At 56.7% G+C, this 15238-nt stretch overlaps 5 protein-coding genes across 5 annotated transcripts; 3 read left to right on the top strand and 2 right to left on the bottom strand.

The window, feature by feature from the left end:
- Window positions 1-42: 42 nt before the first annotated feature.
- J3D65DRAFT_627181 (uncharacterized protein) lies at window positions 43-1015 on the top strand. Its single transcript, XM_066800518.1, has 5 exons — window positions 43-214; window positions 273-379; window positions 431-526; window positions 620-765; window positions 820-1015. The coding sequence occupies exons 1-5, from the start codon at window positions 120-122 to the stop codon at window positions 895-897; spliced, it is 522 nt and encodes a 173-aa protein (XP_066654455.1). The 5' UTR covers window positions 43-119; the 3' UTR covers window positions 898-1015.
- Window positions 566-2110, bottom strand: J3D65DRAFT_627175 (replication factor A2). The gene is made up of 4 exons (XM_066800517.1): window positions 2026-2110; window positions 1840-1961; window positions 1688-1792; window positions 566-1635 (listed from the first exon to the last, which is right to left on the bottom strand). Exons 1-4 carry the CDS (start codon window positions 2027-2029, stop codon window positions 1021-1023), a joined length of 846 nt encoding a protein of 281 aa, XP_066654454.1. The 5' UTR covers window positions 2030-2110; the 3' UTR covers window positions 566-1020.
- A 118-nt stretch (window positions 2111-2228) lies between these two features.
- On the top strand, window positions 2229-5196 carry J3D65DRAFT_627171 (P-loop containing nucleoside triphosphate hydrolase protein). Its single transcript, XM_066800516.1, has one exon. It carries the CDS (start codon window positions 2315-2317, stop codon window positions 5117-5119), a length of 2805 nt encoding a protein of 934 aa, XP_066654453.1. The 5' UTR covers window positions 2229-2314; the 3' UTR covers window positions 5120-5196.
- Window positions 5197-8690: 3494 nt separating this feature from the next.
- Window positions 8691-11477, top strand: J3D65DRAFT_400007 (uncharacterized protein). Its single transcript, XM_066795919.1, has 2 exons — window positions 8691-9624; window positions 9681-11477. Exons 1-2 carry the CDS (start codon window positions 8914-8916, stop codon window positions 11463-11465), a joined length of 2496 nt encoding a protein of 831 aa, XP_066654452.1. The 5' UTR covers window positions 8691-8913; the 3' UTR covers window positions 11466-11477.
- A 2643-nt stretch (window positions 11478-14120) lies between these two features.
- On the bottom strand, window positions 14121-15227 carry J3D65DRAFT_627157 (uncharacterized protein). The gene is made up of 3 exons (XM_066800515.1): window positions 15071-15227; window positions 15005-15020; window positions 14121-14951 (listed from the first exon to the last, which is right to left on the bottom strand). Exons 1-3 carry the CDS (start codon window positions 15128-15130, stop codon window positions 14392-14394), a joined length of 636 nt encoding a protein of 211 aa, XP_066654451.1. The 5' UTR covers window positions 15131-15227; the 3' UTR covers window positions 14121-14391.
- Between the last annotated feature and the right edge of the window lie 11 nt (window positions 15228-15238).

The raw sequence follows: 15238 nt of genomic DNA, 5'->3' as shown, positions 1-15238 counted from the left end.
ACTTTACAGCGTTCCATTTTCGGTCTGCACCATCTGTTGTCACCATCATCAAGCAGGCCACTTGCGTTCTGCCAACTGACCTCGATTCCGCATCATTGAGGCCAGTGTCTTTCTTGGAGATGACAACCGTCCAGTACACAGATGAAGATCTGTTGCACGAGGCGTACAATCCATTTTACCACGTTTTGCCAACAACGCCCGTCATCATCAACCAGTGCGTGGCACGCTGCAGTGTTTGGAGCAAGCTGGCTAATTTGACGGACATGTCCAAGAGATAACAACTACGATCGATTCGTCTTCACAGAGCGCCCGTTACTTGGACCTCTTCTGTTTGCAAACAACACCTCGGACGCCAGAGACCATTGTGCGAACGAACGGAGTATGGCTGCAACTCATCTTTTCCTGGCTCGAGTCTGACGTGCACATCAAGCATTCCTCTCATGGCTCCGCCTCTCTATATACATGGCAATCGTTTCGGTCGCCATAGTCATCAGTTTCCACGTTAAAAATGAGCCGTCTGATTTTGGTATGTCACGTGAGTGAAGCAGGATTTCACATATCCCTTCCCTTTGCAAGGGCGAATCTGAAGCTTGGGGTTCCTTACTGACACACCTTTCAGAGAAGCGGATGGCGCTGCCATTTGGAATCATATTTTGGCTGTTGTCCCTGGCGTGTCTTGCGTCAGGAATGGCGAATTATATACACACTGTAACTCGATACAGTACGAGACGCGCCCTGGTGCAATCGGGATGGAAGACTCAAACCGTAAGATTTTCCCTCAAAGTTGTATGTATCCCTTGTGACTCATTATCGAAACAGGTCTTCACCGTTGTGGCAATAGCCATTGTTGCAGCCTGCATATTGTTTCTATCCACCAACGCAAAAGCGAACAAATGAGCTGCGACCTCGTAAGCTCCATGAATTAACGATTTTCCCCAAGCCATTTTCGACGTACCCATGCCATGTGAGCAACTACAGACGCACTTCCTCCTCGATCCTCGTGGAAACATAGATCAAACTTCAATGAATACCATCAAGCATCGCCCAGGTCGTGTCGTCGACGGTCGTGTAGATGAGTCCAGCCCCCAGCAGTTCGTCACCCGCCTTCGCAAGGTCCATCATGTCCATGTGGGCCTGCAAAGAAATATCCTGCATGTGCAAGCCCTCGTTGCCCTGTGGCGCTGTCCGCATAACCTCCAACACCTTCTGTGCGTCCCTGCTGAGGCCGGAATGGTTAGCAGGGTGACTGCCCGCATCGTATCCGCCCATAGGGTGGTCAACGCCCGCATTGCCGTTGGCATTGTGTGCAGACTTTGCCTCGCCTCCAGGCGGACTTCTCGTAAGAGAGAGATGGACGGCTGTCGCTTCCAGCAGGTGATACTGGACTTCGTTGTAATCGGAGAGGGGGCGAACAATGTGGCCACCGACGTGGCGCTTGGTGCCGTAAATTTTCAGCTTGCCAAACACGCGAGCGTATGCGTTTTCTGTAAGCTTAGTGTCGCCCGACTCAAGTGGGTTCTCGGCTTCCGAGTCGATCCACTGCTTGACCTCAACCGTGCCGGTGCCGTCGTCGAACTTGTATGTTATGTTTGTGCTTTGTTGCGAGATGTTGCGGATCTGTCCGACGAAGGTAATCTGTACAGACTCAGTCCGGGCTCTCGGAGTGTTCTATCGTGTGTGCCTCTACCTGCGATATGTCTTGGCCGTCGATGGTGAACTCGGATTCGTGAGTGTTGTGTGCCTCGTTGAGTTGCTTGATCGTGACTGGTCTGAGGGTGTCCTTTGCATAGCCCTGCAGATTGTCAGTCATGTCAACACGCGGAGTGCAAGATATTCTACCTTGGACGCGCTTCCAGGACTTCCTTGACTGCCACCACCTGGGAAGAAGCCTCCACCATCGGCACCGCCTTGAGCGCCGTACGAGGTCGTCGAGTAGTTGTTGCCGTAGTTGTTTCCGTAGTCTGAAAGTGAAGGACATTAGCAGTGTCGTCATGGCAGTTCAAAAAGGATGCAGTATATGCATACCCATTGCGATCGGTGGCGATGAAGTTGTAGAGCGGGTGGGTGGGATGGAGTCAACACGAACCTCGCCGACGCGCAAACGCGCCCGCGGCTGGTGAACGCGACTCCCTGCAAATTACACTTTGTTCCTTAGGCAGCAACCTCTTATCGATAGTGCCATGAGTCGCTAGCTCGCCAAGATTTCGGGCTGCCCTACCCTGTCCAGAATTATTTTGCCAGGCGCTGCGACTTTACACACCACACTGCCGCGCAGCACAGCCGGCCCTCAAACCCTTCGAAAACCGACCATAAGATGCCGCACCGCGATGCTTCTCCGGCGCTGTCCGAAAACGAGTTCGACATTTCGAAAAACCTAGTTGGCGACGTGAGCGATGGGGAATTCGAAGACACCGCCCCTCGGAGGAAGAAGAAGCCAAGCAAAGACGACCTCGCCGACATCGAAGCAGAATTGAACTTGGGTGGCGGTGGCGCTGGCGAAGATAATAGCGACGATGAGGCGTTTATCGCAGACCAGATGGCGGCGGCGAACCGCAAGTCTTCGAATCTCAAAGGCAGAACGGTGAAGAAAGGTGGTGGATTCCAGGCCATGGGCCTGAATGCCAACTTGCTGAAGGCCATCACAAGGAAAGGATTTTCGGTCCCAACTCCGATTCAGAGAAAGACTATCCCCCTGCTGTTGGAAGGCCAGGACGTTGTGGGCATGGCCAGAACTGGTTCGGGAAAGACGGCCGCTTTCGTCGTTCCAATGATCGAGAAGTTGAAGAAACACAGCGCAAAGGTTGGCGCGAGAGCAATCGTCATGTCGCCGTCTCGCGAATTGGCGCTCCAGACCTTAAAGGTCGTGAAAGAGCTAGGACGTGGCACAGATTTGAGAACAATCCTCCTCGTCGGCGGTGACAGTCTCGAGGACCAGTTCTCTTCCATGGCAACTAACCCAGACATCATCATCGCAACTCCTGGTCGTTTCCTGCACTTGAAGGTGGAGATGGATTTGGATCTTTCGTCGATCCAGTACATCGTTTTCGACGAAGCAGATCGCCTCTTCGAAATGGGTTTCGCAACGCAACTAGCTGAGATTCTGCACGCGCTCCCAGCCAGCAGACAGACACTCTTGTTTTCCGCCACACTTCCCAAGTCTCTGGTTGAATTTGCGAGAGCCGGTCTGCAGGAGCCTAAACTCGTCCGCCTGGACGCAGAGAGCAAGGTTTCTCCTGATCTTGAGAGCGCTTATTTCATGGTCAAGAGTGCGGAGAAAGAAGGAGCACTGATTCACATTCTGTCCGACGTGATCAAGATCCCGCTGGGCGAGACAGAAGCCACCAAAAAGTCAAGGGAAAAGAAGAGCGATTCAAAAAGCAAGAAGCGCAAGCGCGAATCCGACGCCCCCAGCGCTACCGACTCGCCCACCGAGCACTCGACGATCATTTTCGCCGCCACCAAACACCATGTTGAGTACCTCACGCAGCTGCTGCGCGCCTCTGGCTATGCCGTTTCACACGTCTATGGTTCGCTTGACCAAACTGCGCGAAAAATCCAAGTCAACGAGTTCCGTGCCGGTTTGACAAACATTCTCGTTGTCACCGACGTAGCTGCACGTGGTATCGACATGCCCATGCTCGCCAATGTCATCAACTATGATTTTCCGGCGCAACCTAAAATCTTCGTGCATCGCGTCGGCCGCACGGCGCGTGCAGGCCGCAAGGGTTGGTCCTACAGCCTGGTTAGCAACTCGGACCTGCCGTACCTCATCGACCTGCAGCTGTTCCTGAGCCGCAAGCTGGTCGTGGGTCGGACGGATGAACCCGTAAGCTTTGCCAACGACGTCGTAGTCGGAGGCTTCGTCCGCAACAAGCTGTCGCAGGGCTGCGAATGGGTGAACAAGCTGCTCGACGAGGACGCTGACCTGGCAAACCTTCGCGTCGTCGCGGCAAAGGGTGAGAAGCTCTACATGCGCACGCGCAACTCGGCATCGAGCGAGAGCGCCAAACGGGCCAAGGAGCTTGCATCATCCGAGGCAGTCGCGGAGCTCAACATGTTGTTCAACGACGAGATGGACAAGGCAGAGGTGGAGAGGGAAAAGATGCTTGCTCGCATCAGTGGCTTCCGGCCCACCGAAACAATTTTTGAAATTGGCAAAAGGGGCCAGGCCGAAGAAGCGGCCGAAGTCATGCGCCAAAGGCGAGCAAAGATTGAACCGCGACGACGCCAGCAGGCTGCCGACGCGGCGGCTGCGAAAGCACACGGCATGTCACTGGGCAAAAAGGGCAACGACGAGGACGGAGAAGACGACAGCGGAGACGACATGGACGATGTCTTTGGCAACGCAGACGTCGATGTCGACATGGCATCGGCGTCAGAAGACGAGCTGGAAATCACCTTTTCCAACCCGCAGTCTGACAAGAAAAAGACCGTGTCGGCGGCCGCATGGCAGGACCCGGAGCACTTCATGTCGTACACGCCCAAGACGCTCAATCTGGCAGAGTCGCGTGGATACGGAGTTCACAGCGGAGGAGCCGACAAGTCAGGGGGCAGAGGAGGAGGCGGGTTTGTAGAAGAAGCACGAGGCGCGGCCATGGACCTGGGGAACGACGAAGCGCGCGGGTTCGGCGAGGCGAGCCGGCCGCGCGGAATGCGATGGGACAAGAAGGGCAGAAAGTACGTTGCGCGGGCCAACGACGAGGACGGCAGCAAGGGCGCCAAGATGATTGTTGGCGAGAGCGGGCAAAAGATTCCGGCCAGTTTCCGCTCGGGGCGCTTCGAGGCGTGGAAGAAGACGAACAAGGTCGGGCGCATGCAGCGCTCGGGCGAATTGGAGTCTTCGTCGTCGTTCCCAGGAGCTGGCGATGCGGGCGCTGGTGGAAGGCGGTTCAAGCACAAGATGGTCAAGGCGCCCAAGGAGGCGGACAGGTACCGCGACGACTACCAGGAGCGCAAGAAGAGGGTCAACGAGGCCAAGGAGAAGCGCGTCGGGCGGTTCAGGGACGGCGTGGGGGCCAAGAGCGAGCTCAAGGGCGTGGACGATGTGCGCAAGTCGCGGGCGCTGGAGGAGAGGAAGAGGGCGAAGAACGCGAGACCATCGAAGAAGAGGAAGTTCTAAACGTGTGGGGAAGCAGGGCACTAGGAAAGCATGTAGCCGTCATGGTGGTGGTGGTGGTGGTGGTGGTGGTGGTGGTGGGCAGCGGGTACTGGCGGTTGAGCGGTGGTGCATGGCAGCCAGGTCAAGGATGAGGGGAAGGGAATCAAGCGTCTTCTTGATTAGGATGGTAACGGTCAAAGACAGCGAGACGAGTGTCGATCTGCCAGCTCGAATGAGAGCTTACGCACGTCTCCCTAATATTGTCCACCTCGGCTGTAACCCGAGCAGATGGGTTGTGATGTCGGAGTGGCCTTTTCACCCTTGTTGCTGCTGCTGCTGCTGCTGCTGCTGCTGCATCTATACGTAGCTTGCCGTCAATGGTCCGAAAGGGGGCAAAAGCTCTCAATGCACATGTCGAGGGCTAGCTTGGGTGGGTAAGGTAGGTACTTAGACGAGGCAGCAGGGCAGCGGTGCGGGACGAATCGAGAAAGGCGAAGAGAAATGAGCATGGGCCGGGATGACGGGCCAGGTTAGCAATCAGCACTTGGTGAGCGATGGACATTTCGGGCGGAGAGACTCAAAGGAATTCGACATCTATTTGGAGACGGGGACCAAGAGGGAAGAGATATAATGAAGGGCGGGCGGGGATACTTCCACGGCGAGGGCAGCGGCATGCTGCTGTGCCACATGAGGAAATGGGGGACGGGGTTTGGGCCACGTAGAGGAGAACTAGGGCACGGAGCTACGCTACCTGACCCATTCTCCCTGAGGTGGTGTCTGTCTGTGAGATTTGATTTTATTCTCCGCAGCCAGCCATCCATCCATTGCAGGATGACGGCTTGGCGCATGGACATGGGCGAGCACGCGCAGAGAGGGCATCCCATTCCACTCGGGCGGGAGGAGAGACAAGACAGGCGTTGCAGCCACCAAATTTCGGAAAGAGAAGAGAGCAGGTTGTGTCGGGCGTGCGTGTGACAGGAATAATCATGGTGCTTTTTGTGGTGTTGGTTTGGGATCGGCAGTCTGCCGGCTTCTGGCCCTTTTCGGCTGTGGGGGTGTGCTGTGCTCAACGACCCAGACATCATGCGACGCCATGGTGGATCAGCCGCAAGCGCCCGAGCCGCTGGAGATTCAGAAACGACTTCGGAGATGACGACTGTTTGTTTTCGTTGGCGCGCTCGCTCTCTTTATTTTTGGTCCGCGGCCCGGGTGGATCCATCCGTCGCCTCTGCATTTGCCCTCGGCTGCTCTGTAGGGAACTGTGCTTTCGATAGTATAGCTAACTTAGCATCCAGAGGGGCGTCGGGATAGGTCAGGTCAGGTCAGGTCGTGCTGATGGATGGCAACCCACGGGGCGTGAAGAGGCAACCAACTTACATGTGCATACGTACAGAAAAGCATTGTGAGCTGAATCAGCAGTTCCAGCGCATGGCCGACAAGGACCAGGGCGGCGGCGAGAGGGACAGGGGCCTTGGGATATGGACAGGGACAGGGACAGGGACAGGGACAGGGAAGCAACCTGACAAGGGCCAGGGTGCGCGCGCTCCGGCGGCAATGCTAATGCAAATCCATGTCCACCTCCACTGCGCTGCTCCTCCTCGCCCACTCCACCATCCAAATGGAGATTAACATGTACATGTACCTTGGAACAGGATCCAGAGGGAGAATAATTGCCACGCTGCCGGCCGGCGCCACCACACCGACCAGACCAGACCAGACCAGACCACTCGCTAGGCACCCGCTCCGTCTTTCCTGACAACCACGCCCAATTCCAATTCCGTCGCTTATGCCCTCAACCCCCCTTGTCCAACAACGACGAGAGGGAAAAAAAGCACTCCTCTCATCCTCAGCATAATCTGGGCGTCCCCCCTCGACAGAACAGCAGAGCCTCTGTCGCGTGTCGTCTGAGTCTCAGGAAAAACCACCCTTGAAGGATTTTCAGCCTCCACATCAACGTTGCCTAGACCAACACCACGACGGATGAAGAATAAAAAATCATCCAAGCACAGACGGACAATGACAAGCAGCCCTATCCTCACTGATGCATCCTCCCGCCGTCAACGCAGCCAAGTTGGCCCGTCGACTCTCGCTCCGCCTACACATCAGGACGATCATGGCCCAGGCCCCTAGACGCCGTTGTATGCGCAAGCCATGGCATCTGCTCCGGGACTTTGATTACTTGGAACGGACTCGGAACGCGGCCATGGACGCTGACCGAGGCGACGCCCACGCCCGCCACTCCACATGACATGACGCTCGATTCGTCACGGCTCCCCTGCGTGCATCGGCTTGCTTCTTGTGACCAATTGCCGCCGCTTGCCCCAAAGGCGACCATTCCCACCATCGGCCCAAGCCTCATCCGCGCTGCTGCTTGTGGCTGCAGCTTGCAATCGTTGACGGCGGGGGCCTCGGGAAGAAGCAAAGCGAGTGAGTCGAACGAGATCTGCAGTCCCGGTGACAGCGTGGAGAAAAGCTGAACCACAAACAGAAGGAGACCGGCCCTTCTCCAATAGCACTGCCAGCCTGCCCCTGCAGGGCCTTGTCTGTGAGAAAGCCACCTTCGCAATCTCCATGCTCGCAATCCTCATGGGGGCCCTCCTATCGGACTCGTCGACCAGCCGATCAAAAGAAACGAACGCCTCTCTGATGCCACCGCCAACTATTGGAGCTGACCTCGAGCCAAGCACGCCCCCGGGGGCCCTCCATTACCTTAGCCAGCCATGCTCTCTTTCCTCAACGTGAGCAAGGCTCTGTCAGCGCCCGCCTGCCCGCCCAACTGCCACGCCCACACGGACTGCCTGAACGCCTGCGGCGGATCCGACAACTGCCAGATTTGCTCGAGCACGCCCTCGATCTGATCAAAGCTTGCTTGCTTGCTTGATTGCCTGCTCGCCTCCATTGCCCGTGGGCGCCCGCTTGACCGACACCATGATCAGCCGGAGCGAAACTGTCGTCCACCAGCTCCACCACGCCCCATGCCCCGTCTCGCGCCGCGCCGCAATGCACCTCACTCGCTCGTCCCCACGGCCGTGAACCGACCCGGCAACGGGCCTCGTGGCACGGCCGTCGTCCAATTATGCAACTGTCAACCAGGATCTAGAGGGGGAGATCTAAGCACCTAATCCGCAGAGCGCCCAAGCCGATCTCTCGCCTTCTCTTATTGCCGTGATCACCAGCTTGGACAGGGTCTCTTCTTGCTTGCTCTCTCTTTTTTGCTGTTTCTTCTCCTGCCTCCACCACTGGCTTGCGCTGCCCTCGTCGCTGACAGCCATTCCCCGGTTCGCTGCCCCTTGGTCCTCGTGGGGCCCGCACGACGTTCCATGTGCAGAACTTGCCTTTGATGCAACTCTGAGGCCCGTTCCTCGGGGGCCTGTGTGCTTTTTCTTTTGCTCGAGCCCTTCCCGGCACATCATCCGTCAGTCATTACCTGCACAAGCTGAGAGGAAACAAAAATAAAGAAAAAAAGAGAGTGCGTGCGCGCCGGGGCCCTGCCCGCCTCAAACGCCCAGGGTTGTCGTCACTCCTAGGTATTGACCCCATCTATTCTCCTGCGTACTGCATGTCTGGGAGGTCCTTTTTTTCCCAAATATCTCTCGTGCTACTCGCCAGCAAATCTCCAAGACATACGACTGACAAGGAACCACCCCGTAACAGACGTGCTCGAGCTACATAACTCACAATCCACCGCATACATGGTCATCAAACGACCCCGACCAGGACCACTGACCCACTCCACTATAGCCGCGTGGTAAACAGAGCGCGCCCATCTACAAGGCGCAAAACGTCATTCGCTGTGTACCTGGCCCTCTGGCGCTATGCATGTACTGGAGCTACCTCCTTGTTCGAGCTTTGTCGCGCCGTCCATTGGACACCTTCAGCATTCCGGGAAACTGAGCCCGAGCGGCCGTGGGGAAGCCTCATACGGACCCAATTCTGCCGCGTCCGAACTGCAGCAGAGTTACCCGTCCCCTCCCATGTCAGACAAGCCGCCGTCACCACCACCACGGGCGAGAACGCATCACCAGCAGAAGGAAAAATTCGACCGCTTCCCGGAGCAGCATGAGCACCGGCACCCCCAGGGGCCTGCATCTGAGGAACCTGGGAACCGTTTGTCGGGACGGCTCGAGCCTCGCCAAGTGGAGCTACAACCAAGGAGGATTTATCAAACTCAACGGGAACCTACAGCGTCCAATACAAGTGATCCGCCACAGGACCCGCGAAATCTGGCAATTCAGGAAAGACTCCCCACCGCTTCAATGCTTGCAGAGCCACGAGCGCCCCAAATGGGTCCATTCGGCTACCCGTCTCTTGCAAGGACTGGCGGTTTCGGCTCTAGCTACGGTGGACCAACACTTGCTTCTGTTCCCCAGGACGGAGCTCTCGCGGGCCAGATCCCCCTTCGAAACCAAAAGACTGCTCGCCGAAACAAGGCTCACGTTGCCTCGGCCTGTGTCAATTGCAAACGAGCCCACCTGAGTTGCGATGTTCAACGGCCATGCATGCGCTGCGTGGCTTCTGGGAAAGAGGTGCGAGAACCCGACGATGCTGCATCTTTCTTTGCTAACTTTCTCAACCATTGCAGGGCACTTGCTTCGACGTACAGCACAAGAAACGAGGACGACCAAGGCTTCGAGACGCACACGACAGCTCCAGTCAAAATGAGCTGGAACCATCCGCTTCAACGAGTGAGCACTCGGCCATCTCAGGGATCGTGCCAGGGCTTGCAAGGCCCGAGCCAATTCGACCGCTCAGAGCTAATCGTAGAATGTCAGGCTTGCCGACAAGTAGTCACTTCTCAGGAACGCGTCTGGCACCCAGTCCCCTGTCCGAGAGACGTTTGGCCCAATACCCACCACCAGCTTCCCCGAGACCGTACTTCGTTACACCAATAGCGCTGCTGAACCTGGATCTCCGCATTGTAAAGACGAATACCGCCTTCAACAATCTCTTTGGTCGGAAAGATATGCAAGACTATGAACTGGCCGACCTAATCGAAGCAAACCCCTTGGACATGTTTCAAAGACTCCGCAGTGAGCTGCGGGAGGAACGAGACCGAGTCGAACCAGCCTACCTTGCGCCAATATTTGCTCCACAGGAGCGCGAAATACTGCAGTCTGTGGAAGACGACGACGTCGATCGACTCAGCCAGGCCTACAGTAACCGCATCTTCACCTGCCGCTTCAAATCTCTCTTCATTGGACCTCGCGATATTCAGGTCAACATACGTCTAGCAAAAACCTCCATCTACTTTGTATCCCTCATCCTTCCCCCATATCCCCCACAGAGCCCTCAGTCTCAGACTCCCGAACGACGCCCTACTCCTCTATTTGCGACACCAAACAACTCGCTTGTCTCGACGCACCAACACTACACTCCCTCCGGCGCAGCCGTCCGCACTCCTACCTCGACCGAATATCCTTTCCCGACCTCCCACGAACCGCGCGACCTGCAAGGCTCTCCCCTGACTACAGTCTCCCAACCCTCTTCGCCCTATTCGTCATACTTTAGCTTCCAAGCGATGAGCTCGTCACTGCCCGCGCCGTCCATGCCCACGCCGGCTCTTTCACACCCCTCCCACACACATCAGCAGCAGCCCTCGAGCTCGTCGGCCACAGCACCTCGCTTCCGCCCTTCTAGCTGGTCCAGCAGCGGGTCGGCACCAGAACAGTACCACATTGCGGGCAGCAGCAGCGGTGGCGGGGACACACTTCCCTCTCTTCGAGGCGCACATGAAGGTCCTACCCGTTCGAACCGCGATCCGTACCACTATACTGAACCTCGCTATTTTGGCGGGAGTAGTGGCAGCGGTGGCGGCGGTGGCGGCGGCGGACAGGTGCAGATGCAGATGCACGCGCAGCCATCCTCGGCACTACCATCGCCTTCTTTCTACGGCCACGGCTCGAGCTCTGCAACAGCAGCACATCAGCAACGCGCAGCTGGGCCATCATTATCACATCACCACCAACACCACCACCATCAACAGCAGGGCCACGTCCACACCGGCACGGAATCCAGCCACAGACCCACACCCACGCCGCCAGCGTCGCTCTACCGGGCAAGCAGCTACTTTGCGCACCACGACGCCGGTGCTGCGGGCCGCGACGTGCTGCTCGAGCCGCTGCCCAGTAGGAGTGGACGCGCCACGCCAGGCGGACGTACCCGCGATCAGGGGGTCCAGACGCCGACGGCTTTTGGCGAGCGAGCAGGACGGCCGGGGAGAGATGTGGAAGGGTGGGAGAGAGAAAGGGAGAGGGAAAGAGAGAGAGAAAGAGAAAGGGAGAAGGAAAGAGAGCACGACAGAGAGCGGGAGAGAGAAGAGGGTGGCAAGAGAAGGAAGTTGAACATAAGAGACGTGTTGAGCGGGTGATGGATGTCGTCCGTCCCCGCCTCCTCATGCACGCGCTACCACTACCATCTTTACGGGGGATTCCGCTTTTCTTTCACGGGGAGTTCCCCTTTTCTTCAGAAGCCGTTGTACAGATTGCGAGGGGAGAGAAACGGTCGATGGAAGACGCACCGCCCACTCGCTCGCTACCACATTTCTGTTCTCATTTCCCCCCTTTTTGGTTTCCCTTTCTTTGTTTGTAATAACGACTTGCCTGCTTGCTTTATATCCGTGTTTTTGGATCGATCGGTCGGTGGCTCTCTTGTCAGTAAGGGGGAAGAAAGAAAGGCAGAATGCAGGGAAGGAAGGAAGAAGGGAGGGAGGCAAGATTCTGTTCATTCGCACTTTATACTCATTCGGCTTTTGTTCTTTTTCTCGCTACATAAGGTGCCTTACCTGCTACTGTTAAGGGCGGGGCACACACTATACCATGTCTACGAACGTGTTTGAAAGGCAGAGAGGTGCTGGTTCGATTCAATTCGGGGCCACTACTACCACCATCATGCGATTTGTCTGTTTGTGCAGCGTTCCATATACGCTATATAGGTGCATCAGTCTGGCACTGGTTTGACTTGAGATTCTTTCGTGACCTAGCGATTGGACGTACGTCTCATCGCGTTGGCCTCTGCTTTGGTAGCTGACTGTCGTTTTCTCTTCACTTTTTGCCGTCTTCTCCTTGAACGAGTTTTGCTCGTCTTTGAGATAACACGCTAGTTCTCCTTTGTGAAAATGAAGCAATAGGCTGGTCCAGCTGGTTGAAAGGTGTCCGTTCACATCCACCCGCCTACCCACCCTCATACCTGCCACCTACCTTCCTGTCTACCTATCTACCTGTCAAGCCCAAAATGACCCTCAACCGCCCTCTTGCCCTTCCCTCCGCTTACGTGCGAACCACCACCAGACGCCGTCTCCTAAGTCCGAGGCAGAGCGCCGGAGCGAAGCCAGCTGGCCGTCAAGGCTGCCAAGCGACCTATGCCTCAGCTACCTGCAGAACAAAGGAAGGATGAGAGAGAAAGAAAGAAGCGAGGCGCGTGTATGCGTGCGTGCGCGCTTGCGGGCGGGCCAGCTAACGTAGGTAGCTCATGCGGTGCACACGTGGGCGCCACGGGCCCGACAGACGCAGGTGTCTGCATCGAATTGATGGACGTGGTCTTCGGGGTTGGAGGCATGGGACCGGACATGACGACAGACAGGAACTGGAAGCTTCCATGTTTGACTGCTTGCTTGCTTGCTTGCCTACGCGCCGCCGCTTCCTCGCATGCCGTGGTTCTCGGAGCAAGAGGGCACCGGAGACAGGGCGAACACGAAGACCGCGGGCGTACCTGCGCAGCAAGAATAGAGGGCACGGGGGGGGGGGAAAGACGCGAGTCGAAGAAGTGGTTCGACGAGAAACTTCCGGGCGGTTCTCGAGACGAGGTGGGTACGCGCAGTAAGTCGACGACGGAGACAAAATGCAACGGACGAACCGAGTCCATCAGGCCTGTTTGTCAGCAGCTTGGTTGGCGATGAGTGACTGAGAGCGACGGACGTCGGGACCGGCGTCCTGGAGACATCTCGCCTCACTTCAACGCGGTGCGGACCCCCTGCGCAGACTGCACGTTGGAGGAGTAGCTTCGGCGATGGTTGAGTGGGGTTGCTGGAAATATCATATCCAGCCAGGCAGACATGGCCGTTCATGCTGTCGCAGTCATGGCGATGCTGGTCTTCTCCTGCCTTTGCTGGTTCGTCCCGGTCGACTGATTATTTCATCAACATTGAGCCTGCTCCGATGCGTCTGCGCGACATTTCTTAGCGCCACAGGGGGAATACTGCCCGCCGCTGCTTTGCCGCTGCTGTGCCGGGAGTGTCCGGGGGTTCATCCGCCCGGCGCACCGCTTCCTAGCTATGTACCCACCTGTCTGCGATGCAAGTCCGGTGCAGCTCGCGTGGGCTGGTCATCGCTACGGACTGGGAATTTAGGTTGGCAAAGACGGGGGCCATCAGTGGCCAGGGGTATTTTTCGTTTCTCAGCCCCAACCTAGGATGAAAGATGAGCACGATTGAGGGAGCTCCCTTTGGCGACAGGAGCGGGTCCAACAGGGCGACGACGGGGCGAAGTCAAGCAGTAAGCTGCTGATATACGAAGCCGTCAGACGCCTGTCAAAGGCATGGCAATGTTGTTCTTTTTCCTATTGGGTCGTCAGGGGGTCTCCATCGGGGCTAAAGCGGTTCTTTGGCAGGACATAGATGTGGAGGCTAATACTGCACGCGTGCATCCCGCATGATATTTGCATTCGGAGAGCGGGAGTGCGTGGATGAGGTAGGGTTGGGTGCGCTCTGTCGGGTACTGAGAGCTGGAGAGTTGCAGGTGCTGGGTGCAAAGAGGCTGCATGGGGCCGCTCTGCCGGTTTTGGTGGTTATTGGCTGCATGCTGTCAACATGCAAAGGCAAGACGCCGCGTGCTGTGTTCAAGACCCGGCGCTGCAGAGAGCAACCAGGTCTTGGATGCTGCTCTGGCATCTCGTGGATGCAAGTCTCACACGGTGTTCTACAGTCGGGTAAAAACCCACCAACAGGCTTGAAGCCGTCGTCGTTCGGGTAAGCAGGACTCACTTGATCTGTGGCATTCCTTCAGAGGGCAAACATGCACCTCGAGGGCCCGGAGCCAGAATTTTCAACTTTCATTGAGAATGAGTATATCTACTTTGGAAGTAGAGACCTTTGTAACTCACGATTAACCCGACCATGCCCTGTCCGCATTCGTCCAATGTTGCCTCGAACGCCGAGTGGCCCAGCCTGAAGCCACTCTCTCAATTCCTTCCGGGACCAATGGAACCCGGCCTTCAAACCACGCCGAGACTTGTTCTATGAATTCTGTCGTAATAGGATGAAGCAAAAGTTCTTCAAGGTCAGTTCCGCTTGGAGCCACTCAACCGATGGGCTTGAGCTTCTTCTTCTTCTTCTCCTTGTCACCGGACGATCCCTTCTTCTGAAAGTCCCGCCAGCTGTCGATGCGTTTGTCGCGCGTCTTTTCCCAAGCTTCTTCGTGGTCCCTCTTGCGCTTGCGCTCGGCAATATCGGCGTCTTCCTTTTTCTGTACGCGACCCTCCTCACGCATAGCAGCCTGGGCTTGCTTGCGGCGACGCATCTCATTGTCTATCAAGACGTGTTTGGTCTTTTCTCGCCATTGTACTTCGAATTCGGGTGTCTTGAGCTCCGGGCTGTCGACCGTCCACTTGTTCTCGCGAATCAGCAGCATGCGCGCATCAGCTATGGCTTCGTCAAGCCGCTCCCGGGCTTTCTCGTCCATGAGCTCGGTTTGTGCCTTTTTGAGCCTGTCGAATGCATCCGGGGCAGCGGGGTTGGACGTTTTATCCGGATGTATCAGCAGCGACTTGATGCGGTAGCATTTTTTGATGTCGGATTCGGGCACACCGGGCTTGAGGTCGAGGACAGCGTAGGCATCGAGTTTGAATGCTTTGAGAATGCCTAGAGATTTGTCAGTCTGGCGGCGTGATGGTTGGTCTGAGGGGTTGACGTACGGTCGATCTCGGCATCCTGTCGCAACTGTTAGTAGAGGACGAATGAGATGGTGGTTGAGGGCGCACCTTGTCGAATTCCTTGGCCTCTTTTTCAAGTTCGCTGAGAGCTTCCAAGTCGTCAGCCATGGCGAGCAAGGTGCAGACGGGGGAGAGGGAGAGGGTGGCGGGTGGTGATGAGGTCTAAGGTAGAGACCTAACGCGGTAGGGCTGCGCGCGACCTTCCTGGTCCGCGTT

Source organism: Phyllosticta citribraziliensis, assembly GCF_038025025.1.
Source record: "Phyllosticta citribraziliensis strain CPC 17464 chromosome Unknown J3D65scaffold_7, whole genome shotgun sequence".
NCBI classification, from domain to species: Eukaryota; Fungi; Ascomycota; class Dothideomycetes; order Botryosphaeriales; family Phyllostictaceae; genus Phyllosticta; species Phyllosticta citribraziliensis.
The sequence above is the reverse complement of the archived record's forward strand: the minus strand, read 5'-3'. Positions and strand labels throughout refer to the sequence as shown.

Bases quoted from the DNA above. Each gene is read 5' to 3' on its own strand.
- J3D65DRAFT_400007 (XM_066795919.1), top strand. From the start codon at position 8,914: ATGCATGTACTGGAGCTACCTCCTTGTTCGAGCTTTGTCGCGCCGTCC. The intron at 9,625-9,680 runs GTGCGAGAACCC...CAACCATTGCAG, and splicing joins GCGTGGCTTCTGGGAAAGAG to GGCACTTGCTTCGACGTACA.
- J3D65DRAFT_627181 (XM_066800518.1), top strand. From the start codon at position 120: ATGACAACCGTCCAGTACACAGATGAAGATCTGTTGCACGAGGCGTAC. The intron at 380-430 runs GTATGGCTGCAA...GTGCACATCAAG, and splicing joins CCATTGTGCGAACGAACGGA to CATTCCTCTCATGGCTCCGC. The intron at 527-619 runs GTATGTCACGTG...CACACCTTTCAG, and splicing joins AAATGAGCCGTCTGATTTTG to AGAAGCGGATGGCGCTGCCA.
- J3D65DRAFT_627157 (XM_066800515.1), bottom strand. From the start codon at position 15,130: ATGGCTGACGACTTGGAAGCTCTCAGCGAACTTGAAAAAGAGGCCAAG.
- J3D65DRAFT_627171 (XM_066800516.1), top strand. From the start codon at position 2,315: ATGCCGCACCGCGATGCTTCTCCGGCGCTGTCCGAAAACGAGTTCGAC.
- J3D65DRAFT_627175 (XM_066800517.1), bottom strand. The intron at 1,793-1,839 runs GTAGAATATCTT...GACAATCTGCAG, and splicing joins GTCCTGGAAGCGCGTCCAAG to GGCTATGCAAAGGACACCCT. The intron at 1,636-1,687 runs GTAGAGGCACAC...GAGTCTGTACAG, and splicing joins ACGGCCAAGACATATCGCAG to ATTACCTTCGTCGGACAGAT.